This window comes from Leptopilina heterotoma, unplaced genomic scaffold (assembly GCF_015476425.1).
Source record: "Leptopilina heterotoma isolate Lh14 unplaced genomic scaffold, ASM1547642v1 Lhet_115, whole genome shotgun sequence".
NCBI lineage: Eukaryota > Metazoa > Arthropoda > Insecta > Hymenoptera > Figitidae > Leptopilina > Leptopilina heterotoma.
In genome coordinates, this window is record NW_025110834.1 from 179,869 (window position 1) to 194,710 (window position 14,842).

General features: G+C 29.9%; 1 protein-coding gene across 7 annotated transcripts in view; it reads left to right on the forward strand.

The window, feature by feature from the left end:
- LOC122509085 (transcriptional regulator ERG homolog) overlaps positions 1-14,842 on the forward strand; it is a 151,593-nt gene that overhangs the window by 129,750 nt on the left and 7,001 nt on the right. For all 7 annotated transcript variants that reach the window (XM_043622886.1, XM_043622850.1, XM_043622868.1 and 4 more), the window contains one exon: positions 4,301-4,538. In XM_043622886.1, the coding sequence (XP_043478821.1) occupies positions 4,301-4,538 (238 nt within the window). The remainder of the gene's footprint in view (positions 1-4,300; positions 4,539-14,842) is intronic.

Genomic DNA, 14,842 nt, shown 5'->3' on the forward strand with positions numbered 1-14,842 from the left:
CTTTGAGGTTATGTAGCCATTCGGAGGATTAATAATTATGATAAATATTAATTCGGAATAACAAAATTTATGTCAAAGAATTTTTCGACATATAAAAAATGATGTCAAAGGATAATTCTATTATTTAAATATTATAGGATAAAGAATAATTCGAATAATTAAAAATAATGTTTAATGGTATTCCGAAATATGAAAATTATGTGAAATGACATTTCGATAATAAGAATTTAGATGTTTTGAAAATTATGAAATTGAAATTTGAGAAATAATCATGCGCCCCTTACTGTTAGACTAAAATGTTGACTGCATGGAAATATTACATGTCGTCGGTGCCAGGTACACAAACAGCTTTTATCAAAGTTGTTTCAAAAACCAAATTTTTCTTCTTTACCCTTATAGGGGATATCAAAGATGAAGAACTTTGACCTGATTTTCAGGTAAATGGTGCAACCTTTTGACCTCGCTTTTGACCTACGATATGAACCTAGGGTTTTTGCTAAATATACTATTAAATCCTAAAACAGAGACGGTAATAACTTTTTGTAATATAGGAAGATTATATAATTTCATTATTAGTGTTTAAATAAAAAGTAAGTAGTAGAATTAGTATTGTGATTCTTCTATATAATTTTAGTGCCCTTTAAAATTAGATTAAGCAAGTAAAACATTGACTTTGAAATTTATGAATACCAATTTTCAATTAATGATTAATAGTTATCAATAAGAATAAAAATTATTACATTTGCTGGACAAATCTTTTTAGGATCATTCTTTCAATTGAAATTATTATGATTCAAACGAATTCTATTCTATTGTACAGTTGCGATTGTATCCTTTGTACTATGTAGGGTCCTCCATAGTTGAGCAGCCGTAAGTGACGGTGATGACGCATTGTGGAGCTTTCAAGGGTGATAGGGAACTCACTGAAACAAGCATGTAATAAATAGGTATATGTTCAGACGAGAAGAGGCTGTATTCTTTTATTGGAAAAGTAGTCGTAAAGTTCATATTCGTCGCCGTCAACTTAGAAAAAGATTGTAGTTTAAAATACACTTGAAATGTTTTATTACATTCAGAACTTTTGTATTACAGATTTTAAGGATATCTTAGCATTTGATAGTAATTATGATTTTAAATATATGCCTATTAGTATTGTAAAAATCATTTACAGCACCCGGATCAAGATTCGCGGTAGAGAATCGCCGCCAAGTAAAAAACAAAAACCGCGATATATATTCTCGAAATATCGGCTGTTTTTCGATAAAATTGAATAACTCGAGTAAATCTCAACCGATTTGGCTCATTCTTTTTTTGTTGGATAAAGAATCAAAAAAGAAAGAATTCTGTCAAGTTTATTTGAATATTTTTGATACTTTTATAGAATTTAAGCTAGGAAAACCGAAAAAATATCGATTTTTTGAGATTTAGACAAACGTGGAGCGTAAACTCCTAAATGGATTTCTAAAATATTTTAAAATATTATTAATTAGGTTAAAATCTCGATATACATTTCCGGAAATTTTAATATACTTCGTATTTTTTGAAAAATTTGGATTTTTCTCAAAAAAATGGAATATTTTGACATTTAGACAAACGTAGAGAGCAAACTTCTAAACGGAAGTGTAAAATATTCTATAATATCATTGATTGGGTTAAAATCTCGATATATATTTCAGGAAATTTTAATACACTTCGTATTTTTTGAAAAATTTTGATTTTTCTAAAAAAAATAAAATTTAATTAAATTTAGACAAACGTAGAGACTAAACTTTTTAATGTATTAAAATTTCCTGCAATATATATCAAGATTATACTCCAATCAATAATATTCTAGAATATTTTACAAATCTGTTAAGTAATTTAGTCTCTACGTTTGTCTAAATGTCGAAAAATTCAATTTTTTATAGAAAAATCAAAATATTTTAATAAATACAAAGTCTATTAAAATTTCCTGCAATATATATCCAGATTCTAATCCAAACAATAATATTCTAGAATATTTTACATATCCGTTTTGAAGTTTAGTCTCTGCGTTTGTCTAAATATCAAAAAATTTTATTTTTTTTTACAAAAATCCAAATATTGAAATATTTATATTTTTCTCTAAAAAATTGGATTTTGACATCTAGATAAATGTAGAGCCTGAACTACTTAACAGTTTTATAAAAGACCCTAGAATTTAATTATGATGCACAAAGTATTTCAATCCCAACAAAAACATCTTTGATGCAAAAATTTCCGCCAAGTAAAAATTTTGGAAATGTCGAAATAATTAGTGAAATAAAAGTTTACCAAGTAAAATTTGTAACGAATGTATTCAATTGTATTCAATTGTAACAAATGTAGAATTTAATTTAATTATTAACATAATCAGCTAATGAAATCCAATTGTTCGTCTTAATAAAAAATTTCTATTTGAAGCAATTTTAAGATCTTGGCGTCAATACTTTCATTAATTATAAGTTAGAAACATTATTGACGCCAAGATCTTAAAATTGCTTCAAATAGAAATTTTTTATTAAGACGAACAATTGGATTTCATTAGCTGATTATGTTAATAATTAAATTATATTCTACATTTGTTACAATTGAATACAATTGAATACATTCGTTACAAATTTTACTTGGTAAACTTTTATTTCACTAATTATTTCGACATTTCCAAAATTTTTACTTGGCGGAAATTTTTGCATCAAAGATGTTTTTGTTGGGATACTAATTTCTGTAGGATGTTTCCGTGATATCCTCACATATCCGAATATTGTGAAGAAGTATAATTTCAAAGTTAAACAATCCAGTACTTATATAACAAAAGGATATGTCAGAATTTAATTTAATGAAAAAATTTGTTAAATTAGGCTAGTGAACTTTTATCCTGGTTATATATAAAGTAGAATTTCATTTTAGAGATTAATGCTGTTTCAAAATTTCTCAAAAATGTCAATGTTTATCAGAGAATACTAGAATCAAACTGCTAGAATGATATTTTAACCCATTAATGCCTGAAACCTAAGGAAATTTTGTGTTTTAATTAAGATATGATTTTATATACGCAAAATGCTTCCTAAAAGTAACTAAAGCTTTTTTTATATTCTCGGGGTCGCGCAGTGAGACATTTTGCATTTTTTTGCCAAAATCTAATATCTCTCGATAGAATGCACCAAAATGAGTGATCCTTAGACCAAAATAAAGCTAGATAAATACAAAAAAAAATAAAGAAAATCTTTTTTCTAATTTTTCTGGTCCAGGAAACATTCGAGAAGTTAGCAATTTAAAAAAACGACAAATTCAAGTATACAGATTACAGACCAAACAAATTTGTAAAACTTTACAATACTCGTTATTGGTAAGCTTCTGAGGTCGCTACATTAAAATATGAATGAAACTTTAACATTAAAAATGGAGGACCCAATATGGCGAGATTTTAGTCCGACATATTGTATTCGCCATTTTGAAAGTTCAAGTTTCATTTATATTTTAATGTAGCGACCACAGAAGCTTACCAATAACGAGTTTTGTAAACGCTTACAAATTTGTTTGGTCTCTATACTTCAATTTGTCGTTTTTTTAAATTGATAACTTCTGAAATGTTTCCTGTGGGTCGCTCTACAAGATTTCGTGCTCAGATTTTAAAATTTATCCCATACAGAATCAAATATGGCGAATTTTGTTCATTATTACATAGCAAGTTCTCTATATTGTTGCTGTAATTTTTATACATTTTTGGCCAAAAATCGTACAAATTCCTTGACAACTCTATGACCTTCACCTCCTATCACATTCACAATATTTTTAAGTTTGAAATAAAAATTTTACTAACGCCTAAAGCATTGTGTCCCTGATAGTATTCGGATATTCAGGATTAACAATTTATAGATGTCCCGGGGATAATCATTTGTCCGTAGAAGATAGGATATTCTTAGGATACCCCAGGGGCGTCAATAGTCACCCCTGGGACATCCTAGAAATATCCTAATTCCCCTGGAGGTTGATTGCAAAAAGGGCGTATAAATTGGTTATGAAGAACGTTATTATTTAATATAGTTAATTGAAACATTCAGTCAATTGTACACTTGAATTTGATACCTTAATAGTGAATTAATTAAATGAAAAAAAGATTATTTACTTTTCATTTACAGTTTTGGAGCTATTAAAGTTTAAATATAATTAACTTTAAATATCTCGCCGTTCGTCGTTTTTCGTTATACGCCATTGTAAATGGAATTTTAATAATAAGTTGTATATTTATTTTTACATCTGCGCTTAAAGGTATCTAACATAGATCTTTTTATTTTTTTAGATCCTTATCAAATGTTCGGTGCGACTAGCAGTCGCCTTGCAAGTTCAGGCTCAGGTCAGATTCAACTCTGGCAATTTCTACTTGAACTTTTGTCGGACTCAAGTAACGCTGCATGTATCACATGGGAAGGAACAAATGGCGAGTTTAAGTTGACAGATCCCGATGAAGTTGCACGACGATGGGGAGAAAGAAAATCTAAACCTAATATGAATTATGACAAATTATCCAGGGCTTTAAGGTGAGATATTTATTAAATTTAACCATTGTATAAATTAAACTATGGACCAAATATATCAAAAGTGGTAAAAGCTAGGAATATGTTACTTGTGATAAATAAATATGTTGCATTTAAAGTTATTAGGTACTTTAAGTAGTAGATTTTACCACTGGAAGTACTTCTTCTACATTTGTGAATTTTTTAATGGTTTTTAAAGAAACCTTCTTGTATTTTTAACAATTATTACACTACCGTCCACGAGTATTAGGACGATTACACGTGACTCTATGGAAAAATATTCCATCACTTTTTCAATCATATCTCGACAATAAAAGGAGATACAAAAAAAAACTTAAAAACGGTTAGAAAGCTTATTAAATTTTGCGTTAAATAAGCCATATTTTAAGTCATTTCGTTAACTATTTTTTCAGCTGTAAATAATGACGTTTCACGAAGAATATAAAGAAACTCGAAAATTCATCGTTTTCCCTCATAAAGCCGTCCCTGCTTTTTCTCCCATTCACATTATTATGGAAGGCTTATTTTAAAGCTGAAATTCTAACTAAGATTTCTGTGTTTTTAAAGAAATTTTATTTAAATTTTTCTAGATTTTTGAAAAAGCTGATACTAAGTTCCCCCATATAATCCAGGTGGTCAATAAAGTATCCATTATTACCCTAGGGTAATAATGAGTTCTTTATTGACCTGTGAGCAGCGGTCAATAAAGTATCCATTATTATTGACCTAGGAAAATTATGGGTACTTTATTGACCTGCGAGCGGTCAATATAATACGCCTTTTGTTGCATAAAGTATAGTATGCAACATGGGAGGTAATCTCGTTAAAGTTGGGACAAGTGATACTTAGACTTGATTAAAGTTAATGCAACATTACAAAATGAGGTGTATAAGTTTATTCTATTTAATCTTTAAAAACAAAAGCACTTGTATGAAACTTGTTATTCTATGGTTTTAAAGGTCGGTGATCACGAATCTGATGTTAGTTTTAAAAAATTTACAATGGAGTACCTATATAATATGGAGCACGAAATACTTAAAACTCAATCGAATTTGATAGGAACTTGTTATTCATAATTTTCCAGAGTGGCTGATGACAAATGTAATGTCAGTTTTAAAAAATTCAAAATGACAGATCTAAAATGTCAATCAAAAAAATTAAAACTCAATAATTGTATTTGTTGCACTCTTGGACAATCAGCTACTTCCTAATTAAAAACTTTTATGGAAATATGACATTAATTTTATGCTTTGAGACCCTAAAGACTCCCGAGTAACAAGTTTCAAACAAATACGATTAAGGTTTAACTCACGAGAGGACCTCGTGGTAAAGATTTCTTTTTCCTATACTCTGCCCCCAAGGTGTATATAGGAGCTCTTATTACACCTGAGGCTAAGCTACGGAGATGGTTCCTTCCCTCAGCGAGCACCCTGGATAAGGAATCGACCGTTGAGTTCTTAATTCACAAATCTTTCGCGTCGGGCAAGAATATCGGCAGCATTTCCGGTATTAGAATCTTGTTTCTGCCTTAACGAAGAGCAGATTTAGTTCCTCAAAGTGCACGTCTTGGTCGCGTCGGTCACGATAGATTATGGAACAAATTCTAGACTAGTTTCGTGAATTATAAACTCGATGGAATGCGATAGTCTCAGACAAAAGGAAAACATATGTAAACTAATATCGAATATTTTATTACTCGAAATTATATTGTTATTAATATTTCTCGATTAGATTCTCGATCATTATTATATTTTCGTTGTACTTGAATTATTATTATTATTTTCTACTTTATTATTGTTAATTCTAATTTCTAATTATTTATTATTTTTTGTTAAATATTATTTTACTATAATATACTTTTCTTTCGAAGGTTTAATTCTCGCCTCGTTATTGACTACACCTTTACTCAGACTCACAGAAATCAAGTTAAGCTCAATAGATGGCGATTTACGCCATTAACTATGGATAATTATTTATTTAATTAATATTTAAGGGAACCCGGACTCCATCCGGCGAGCGAATTCCCAGCAAATAAAAACCCTATCATTACACACTGTAACGAAGTGTCTTGTGTGAGCAACTTTAGACTGTTCGCTCAAGGATTGTCGGTGCTGGGTGCCGGATATACTTTTTTAATGATAGAAAAACACAGACTTATGAAATAGAATACAACACTTATATCCCTCAATATCTGAAACCACAAATCTATCATTTCGAAGCTAACGCGTTATCTGAGACAGACCCTTTCTCAGCCGTGCCAATTTTTCCGTTTCGTTTTGTTAGGGTTTCGTGGCCAAGGGCCGACACCCTTATAGCTAGACTCCGGTGTCCGTCTGTTACCATAGCAACGATTGTTATGGTAATGGTTGATATAATAACCATTACCATAACAACGGTTACCATAGTAACGGATGCTATGGTAATGGTTGTCATGGCAGCGGTTTCTATGGTAATGGTTACCATAGCAACAGTTGACATGGTAACCAAGGAAACTACTAGTTGATGAGCGGAAGTAAAAATTGTTAATTTGTGTGGTAATTTCCTAATTATTAATAATTAATATTTTCCGTGGGGTTAAGATTGGTTTTATTATTTATTTATTATTTTTATTCTTTTAAGCCACGAATCCATAAGATGTAGGCGCATTGGGCCTGCTTCTCTCACTTATTTTTTTATTTAGTAAAATTTAACACTTAATCGTCAGAATTTGATGGCGATCCTACTTCTGAATTGTGATTTGTGGTCTTTTTAATAATTAGACACATTCTAGATAATAATCATTTATTATAGTATAATTGTACACGTGTGACAAGGTGCGCCTGAACTGTATTTGAATCAAAAGTCGTTGCATATGAAAATTTATTCATTCTTCTTTTGTTTCCTATTCATTGACCTCTGATTTAGAGCCATCATCAGGATTATTTTTAGATTTTAAGAGAAAATCATAGATTGATATTAGAAGAAATGCAAAAAATGTAAGAAGATGAAGTGATGTGATAGTAAAAAAAAATTTCATCACTCATGCACGATTTAGGGTACAGTCCCATGTTGAGCAGAAAACACAATGCAAAGCAGAATTTTTTGATTGTGGAAAGGATAGTAATATCTGACTATCTCTCTTGCACTCACGAAATTCTGCGGAGTCGATTTACGGTTGGGCGAAGTTTTTACCACTCGTCTCGCACTTCGATTCGTGCTAAAAACATTCGCCCTCTCCATAAATCGACCCTTCTTCCCCATATTGCACAATATATTCTATTAGTAGTAGTGTTGTTCTTGTTGGCTTTGATTTTTATCAATAATTAATTAACAGGAATCTTAATTGAATTCAAATTCAAACCCCTCTAACAGTTTCGGAAATATAAATTTTTCAAAAAACCCTGCACTTATTTTCAACATGGCCTAGCGGACGCCATTTTGAATATTTTTGAAAATCCTTTTGGGCTTTTAACTATCCCACCTAAGACTACTATTTCCTATAGTTTCAAAGAAATCGGAAGACCAGCTGCAAATCGCTCGTTTTCTGACAATCCTACCCTCATATCAACTGGTCACAGTGGCGGATCCAGACAAGGTTTTTGGGGGGGCCATCTATTCAAAAAATAAATAAATATAATGTTATGGCTTTCTATTTCATAGGAATATTTGACTCTTGGGGGGAGCCAAGAACCCGTGCCCTCCCCCTGGATCCGCCACTGACTAGTCACATCAACCAAGTTACATAGTTAATGTAACTGAAAATAAGAAATTACTTTTTTCGGTAAGTCGGTAAGTCGTTCAACCGAGTCAATCGGACAATTTCTGTTCAAACAAAACACATCTAAAATCGGAGCTCGAGTGAAATTAACCCAGAGTATACAAAACAAAAAAAAATTTCGTGACCCAGTTTATGTTCTAGGTACTAATCAGTTTTATCCACAAGAAAATGTTTTCTACATTATAAAAACATATAAGATTTGTAATAAATATGATTGCTCACATTTTTGCTCGATACTACAAAAACGTGTATTTTCAGACTTGAACATTTTTTTAAAATGGGGCATTCTTTGTCAATATTTACCCCCTATCTGTCCATTTTTAATTTCAACGAAAAAAAATCAAAATAGGGCTTAAATTAAAGCTTGGAACCTCTACTTTTATTTGCATGGTGTCCTTTTTTAAAATTCAATATGGTGGACTTGTACGTAGCGTTAAAGCAGTCGAGGAGCATAAACAAATTCTACTTTTTGCTAAAAAAATATTAATCTGATAGTAGAAATAGTTTATTTTTGGCACAAAACATACCTCTTTATTCGTACTTTGTTTACCCTTATTGACATTTGCGAAATTTCAAAATGACGGATTCAATATGGCCGAAAAATATAAATTTTTGTCAATCTTTGCGAAACTTACTATTAAAGGGTTATTTGGGTCGCTGATTAAGAATCTAAAGTTAGTTTTGCAAAATACAAAATGGCGAATCTAATATGGCGGACCTATTTTTCAAAAATTGTACTTTTTTGCTTGTAACCATTTACGCTGTTTTTATTCATTGCACTTGATATTTAGTTATTCTTATTAGTACTTCAGAAACAAGTTTTAAGCAAAAAAGTACGATTATTGAAAAATGGATCTGCCATATTGGATCCGCCATTTTCTACTTTGCAAAACTGACTTCAGATTCTTAATCAGCGACCTATCTTGAATTTTTAAAAAAGGCCACCATGTAAATAAAAGTAGAGGTTCCAAGCTTTCATTTAAGCCCTATTTTGATTTTTATCGTTGAAATTAAAAATGGACAGATAGGGGGTAAAATTTGACAAAGAATACCCCAATTATGTATTTATAAATCCTTGCAATTTTTTAGACCGATTAGACTTCAATTTTTAAAAGAAACCGTAGTATCTACGCCAGTCAAAAAAGAGCATATTGATAAAAAGATTAAAAATCTTGTTCCGCTTGATATAGTCGTATCGTCATATAATATTCGAGTTAATTACGAACTAGCGTTTACAATGGTTGAGTAAGAGAAAACTATTTTAGAATATTAAACGGTCGCCCCACTAGCATCTTCTCACATTTTTTGCTTTCCGAATCCGTAAGGGAGATTCCGCGCTATCGCGACGTTCGACGCCATAGACCTCGAGGTAAAATTTGTCTCTTCTCTTTTATTTTAATTATTGTATTTTGTTCATTTATTCTTATTATTTTTATTATGCAATTTTCACGTAGTGTAGCAAATAATTGTAATTTATGGGCGGAAATTAATCATGGCGAAAGTACAAATCCAATGAGAGAAAACTAGACGAGAACTAGACGATTTTTGGTGAACAAATTAAAAAAAAGGTTGAAGAATCCAAATCAAATCCACCTTTAGGGGCCATCCATAAACCACGTAGAAAAATAAAGCTACGTAGCTTTGAATTAGTATTTCACACACCGAAAAATTTTGGGCAATCAGCTGTACTGGTTCCGGAGCAAGTGTTTTCCTTTTTAACCAGCACGTCTGACGTCCCTTTTCTAGACAGTCGACTTACTTACCTATGGGCCGTAAACAACAACAATCTAAAAAATTGCATTCAAATATTCATTTTAGGCGAGTATGTTTTTATTTTTTTTACAAGGATTTTTAAGAATTGGTTAAGAAAAATATTTTTTAACTTATTGTGTGGCATTGGTACTTTGCCTCCAAAAATAAATTTTGCATCAAATTTAAAAGAATAAATAATACAAAGTTTTTTGTAAAATGAAGCATTTGGGTAATTGTGGACCACGATTTCTTGGGAAAGTATGTGTTGCTTTCTTTTAGCAATTTAATTGCACAATTGTATCAATGCATAAGTGATAATTTTAAGAAACTGACAATGATATATGTTAGGTTATACCTCCTACTGACACAAAAAAATTTAAAAATTTTAAAAAGAAAATTGTTTGTGTAAGATATTGAGCTAAGAAAAAATGTGGCCTACAATACCCCAATCTCTCCTAGATTTTGACTACAACTATTTTGATTCAACTCAATTCAAAATCCGATTTTATTGATTATTTTTATAAAAGAGATTTTAATACACAAAAAAAGAAAAAAGCTATGTTCCATTATGTAGGGGGGAGGGGATTTTGTAATATGCTAGGTTAAGATACGTGGGGAGGGGAGAGGTCAAAGAGTTCCAAAATCAGAGCTACGTGTTCTATGGATGGCCCCTAATCAGGAGCATTATTTTCTTAGGACAGTCATTAAAAAACTATTAAAAAGTTAAATTTCTTACAGAGTTCATTATAATCAGAGCCTGGTAGTGGGAAAATTCCTTTTTTTCTGAACAATAGGTATTTTAAAAATCTTTTTTGAATCTTCTCAATAGCAATAACATCTTTTTTCAAAGATTGGATTCCATGATTGGTATTTAAAAGAATCTGGATAGTACAAAAGAGTTAAAAAGTTGAATTAAAATCTTAAAATTACTAAAGTTTCCGTAGTTTCTTATTAAATAAACCAACGCTCTTAATGCCTTAGAAACAATTTCTTGGATGTAAAATGTAAATGTAAGACGCGAATTAAAAAGAACTTCGAAGTCAACAATTGAGTGCGTTCTATTGAGTTGTCTGTTTTCTATGGAATAATCAAACAATATTAATGATTGTTTTCTCAAATATGAAACTACATAGCACTTGTCAAGATTAAACTTATTTACAGAGCACCAATTACTAGAATGTTTGAGATTGTCTTGAAGGTGTTCAGCGTCAGAAATTGAATTAATACATGCAAATATTTTTAGGTCGTCAACATATAATAATTTTTCCACAAATAGAAGATAAAGTAAACCATTAATAAAAATGTTAAAAAGAAAGGATCCTAAAACTGTGCCTTGCGGTAGTTGCACAGTGGGCCAGGATTGTCGATTTTTGGCCAAAAATCATTATTAAAAAAAACTAGATATCTACGAATAACAAGTATGCTACCTACAGTTCTTGGGGTCGCTGATTACGAATCTGAAATCAGATTTAAAAAATTCAAAATGGCGGATCCAATATGGCGGACATAAATTTTTTTATATGAATAAATTTTAATGAAGCATAAGTATCTAAACGTTTTTTGGGTCGCTGATTACGAATCTGAAGTCAGATTTCAAAAATTCAAAATGGCGGATCCAATATGGCGGACATAAAAATTTTAAAATCAATAAATTTTAATTAAACATAGGTATCTATGGGTTTTTTGGGTCGCTGATTACGAATCTGATGTCAGATTTCAAAAATTCGATATGGCGGATCCAAAATGGCGGACATACAATTTTTAAAATTAATCGATTTTTATGAAACCTTGTATCTAGGGGTTTTTTACGTCGCTAATTACGAATCTGATGTAAGAATTTAAGTGGATTTTAGATTGGGTGAGATTCGCTTACAATTTTTGGCTTGGGAGTTTTTAAGTTTGGTGATTACAAAACTAGTGTCTATAAAATTCAGAAAATAAAAAAAATTTCCTGTTATTAGCCTACAAAAATAAAACGTACTGTAGTTTCCAGGATCTACCACGAGGAGGTTATAGGTAAAGATCCCGTTTTGTATTTTTTTTAGATTTAAATTTTTTTTTTTAGTTTTTTTGGTTTTTTTACACCTGATGTTTACTTATAGGTATATAGTTTATCGCGTGGGTGTATCAGGTGCGCATGTAGTCCTATTGGAGAATCTGCTTTTATTTCTATGGATCAGGTAAACACTCCATTTCATATCTAAATCTGATTTCAGAAACACAGTGCTCATTTTTCCATTTTTAAAATCTGACAACAGATTCGTAATCAGCAACCCGAAAAACCTCTACATACCTATGTTTCATTGAAATTGATTAATTAAAAAATTTTTATGACCGCCATTTTGATTTTTTGAATACTGACATCAGATTTGTAATCAGCGACCCAAAAAACCATAGAGTTATTAGAATAGAGTGCGCAAGCGACCAAAATGTTTCTTAGGCGCATTGACGGAGACAGCCATACGAAAAGTAGACCCCTTTTCTTTCTTTCTCTAATAACGCATGCGCGATAGTGAAACAGCTGATGCATCGAAACAACTGGTGCTTACTTGCTGGCAATTATATTTTTCTTTTATTTACGTGACAAAAGAATAAAAAAAATAAAAACCTTTTTAGCAGGAAAAATGGTATTTTATATTAAGTTTACCTGCTATCAATTTATACTCATCGCCTAAGAATGACTCTCACGGTAAAAGGTATAACTGGCGCACTCTATTCTAATAACTCTATGCAAAAAACCCATAGATACCAATGTTTAATTCAAATTTATTGATTTTAAAATTTTTATGTCCGCCATATTGGATCCGAAATTTTAAATTTTTGAAATCTGACATCAGATTCGTAATCAGCGACACAAAAAAACCGTTAATTACCACTGTTCATCATAATTGATTAATTTTGAAAATTGTCTTTTTTATTTATTGCATATATTTTTATATGTTTATTGCAATGTTCTTGTTATGTTGAAAAAATATGAAAAGGCGCAAAATGGCACATATTGGCGTCAAAGTAGACATGCTAAGTAATCGTTCTATAACTTGTTTTTCCAAATATTATGCGGCTCGGAGGAGCTCGACTAACTGAAAGTCGACACTCTATTGAAAAATCCACTATTTGTTAACTTCAATGGAGCTACATTTTAATAAATTTTATTTTTTTAAAGTAACTATTGGTTTTTTTACTTTAATATATCTGTTGATGAGAAAAAATAAGTACTTATACAAAAATAATTCATTTATTTCTAAATATATTAAGTACTAGCTGTCGTACCCGTCTTCGACGGGTTTTAGTTTCTTCTAATACATTAAATAGCGTGTGTCTACCAGTCTCGAAAAATGGGAAATAGCGGAGAATTTAATTTGACCAGAAAAAATAATAATTAGCTACCATTAACTATTTCATTAGATAAATATTACTATTTTAAATCAGTGATTGACTTTTTATCATCAAATAATTTATTTTTAATTAATTAAAATGCAGAGAACAATGTTTGTCAATTATTTGTAGAAATTTAATTATTGTATTATAAGTTAATCCAAAATTTCCACCAGTTTCTGGAGTTACAATGAAGTCAAATTTGAACTAATTGTATCAGCTGGGAGTATAATAAATTATGGATTTATAATAAACAAAATTTACAACATAACTACTTTTTAAATATCCAAACAAAATTTCCATCCACAATTAATTGTATCATAATTGCTAAAATCTAAAATAAGACCTATATTGCAGGCTGAATTCACAGTCTTTCCCGATTAAATTAAATTCCTGCATATTTCCCGTTTTTTCCAGTTGGTAGAACCCCTGTTAAAAGTATTAGTAAAAACAAAACCCGTCGAAGAGTATTTTCATAAAATAAGTGAATTTTTGTAGCCATTAGTAGATTTATTTAATGTTAATTCTTATCAAGAAAATTTATATTTAATGAGAAAAGATACACCTGTAAAAATTTGGACAAAGCTGGGAAAAACCGGATAGTTTGTTAAACAAAAATAATAATAGACACCTTGTTTAACTTTTGCCTTTACATAATGCTCAAAACATCCCTAAAAGTTAAATCAAGAATTAAAATAACAAAACTTTTTACTATTTAAGTTTTTTCCCAGTAGCATAATGCAAGTATCTTATCACAGAGGTATTCTTGAATTTCTGCAATATCAATTTTATCATAAAAAATCTCCATTTTTAATATTTTCGAAATTTTTGCAATTGAAAATTGTTGATTAATTGGATAAACAAATAATTCTAAATTCCATTATTTTGAAGTCAAAAGTTTATCAGAGACCCCAAAAATACTACTGAATGAAGCTTGATAGTAATTGGTCTGTCAATTATAATTTTTCAATTTTTTTATATTAAAAACATTTTTATACTTATACTTCCATCTTATAGTTACAGGACAGTATTTTTTTCAAAATTATGCTAAAATATGACAAAATAACATGTAATATTTAATTACTGAAAGTTTAAAAGATATACAATAAAAAATATAAAATTTGGAAATTTTCAATTTTTTTAATTTTTTGAAAAAATTGAATACCTCCCGTTGTAATTAATATGTTTAAAATCTGTAAATTTATTGTTTATATATATCTTATAAAAGTTATAACTGATTAATTTACAGCAATCTGTCAAAATTTAAAAAAAATTTGAATTTTTTGGAAAATTTATAATTTTTTTTTCATATTAATATTATTTTTTAATTTAATTTATTGTTATATATCTTTATAATCATTTGAATTATTAATAAATTAAAAAATGTATGCCAATCTGCAAAAATTAAAAAAAAAATTTTTTG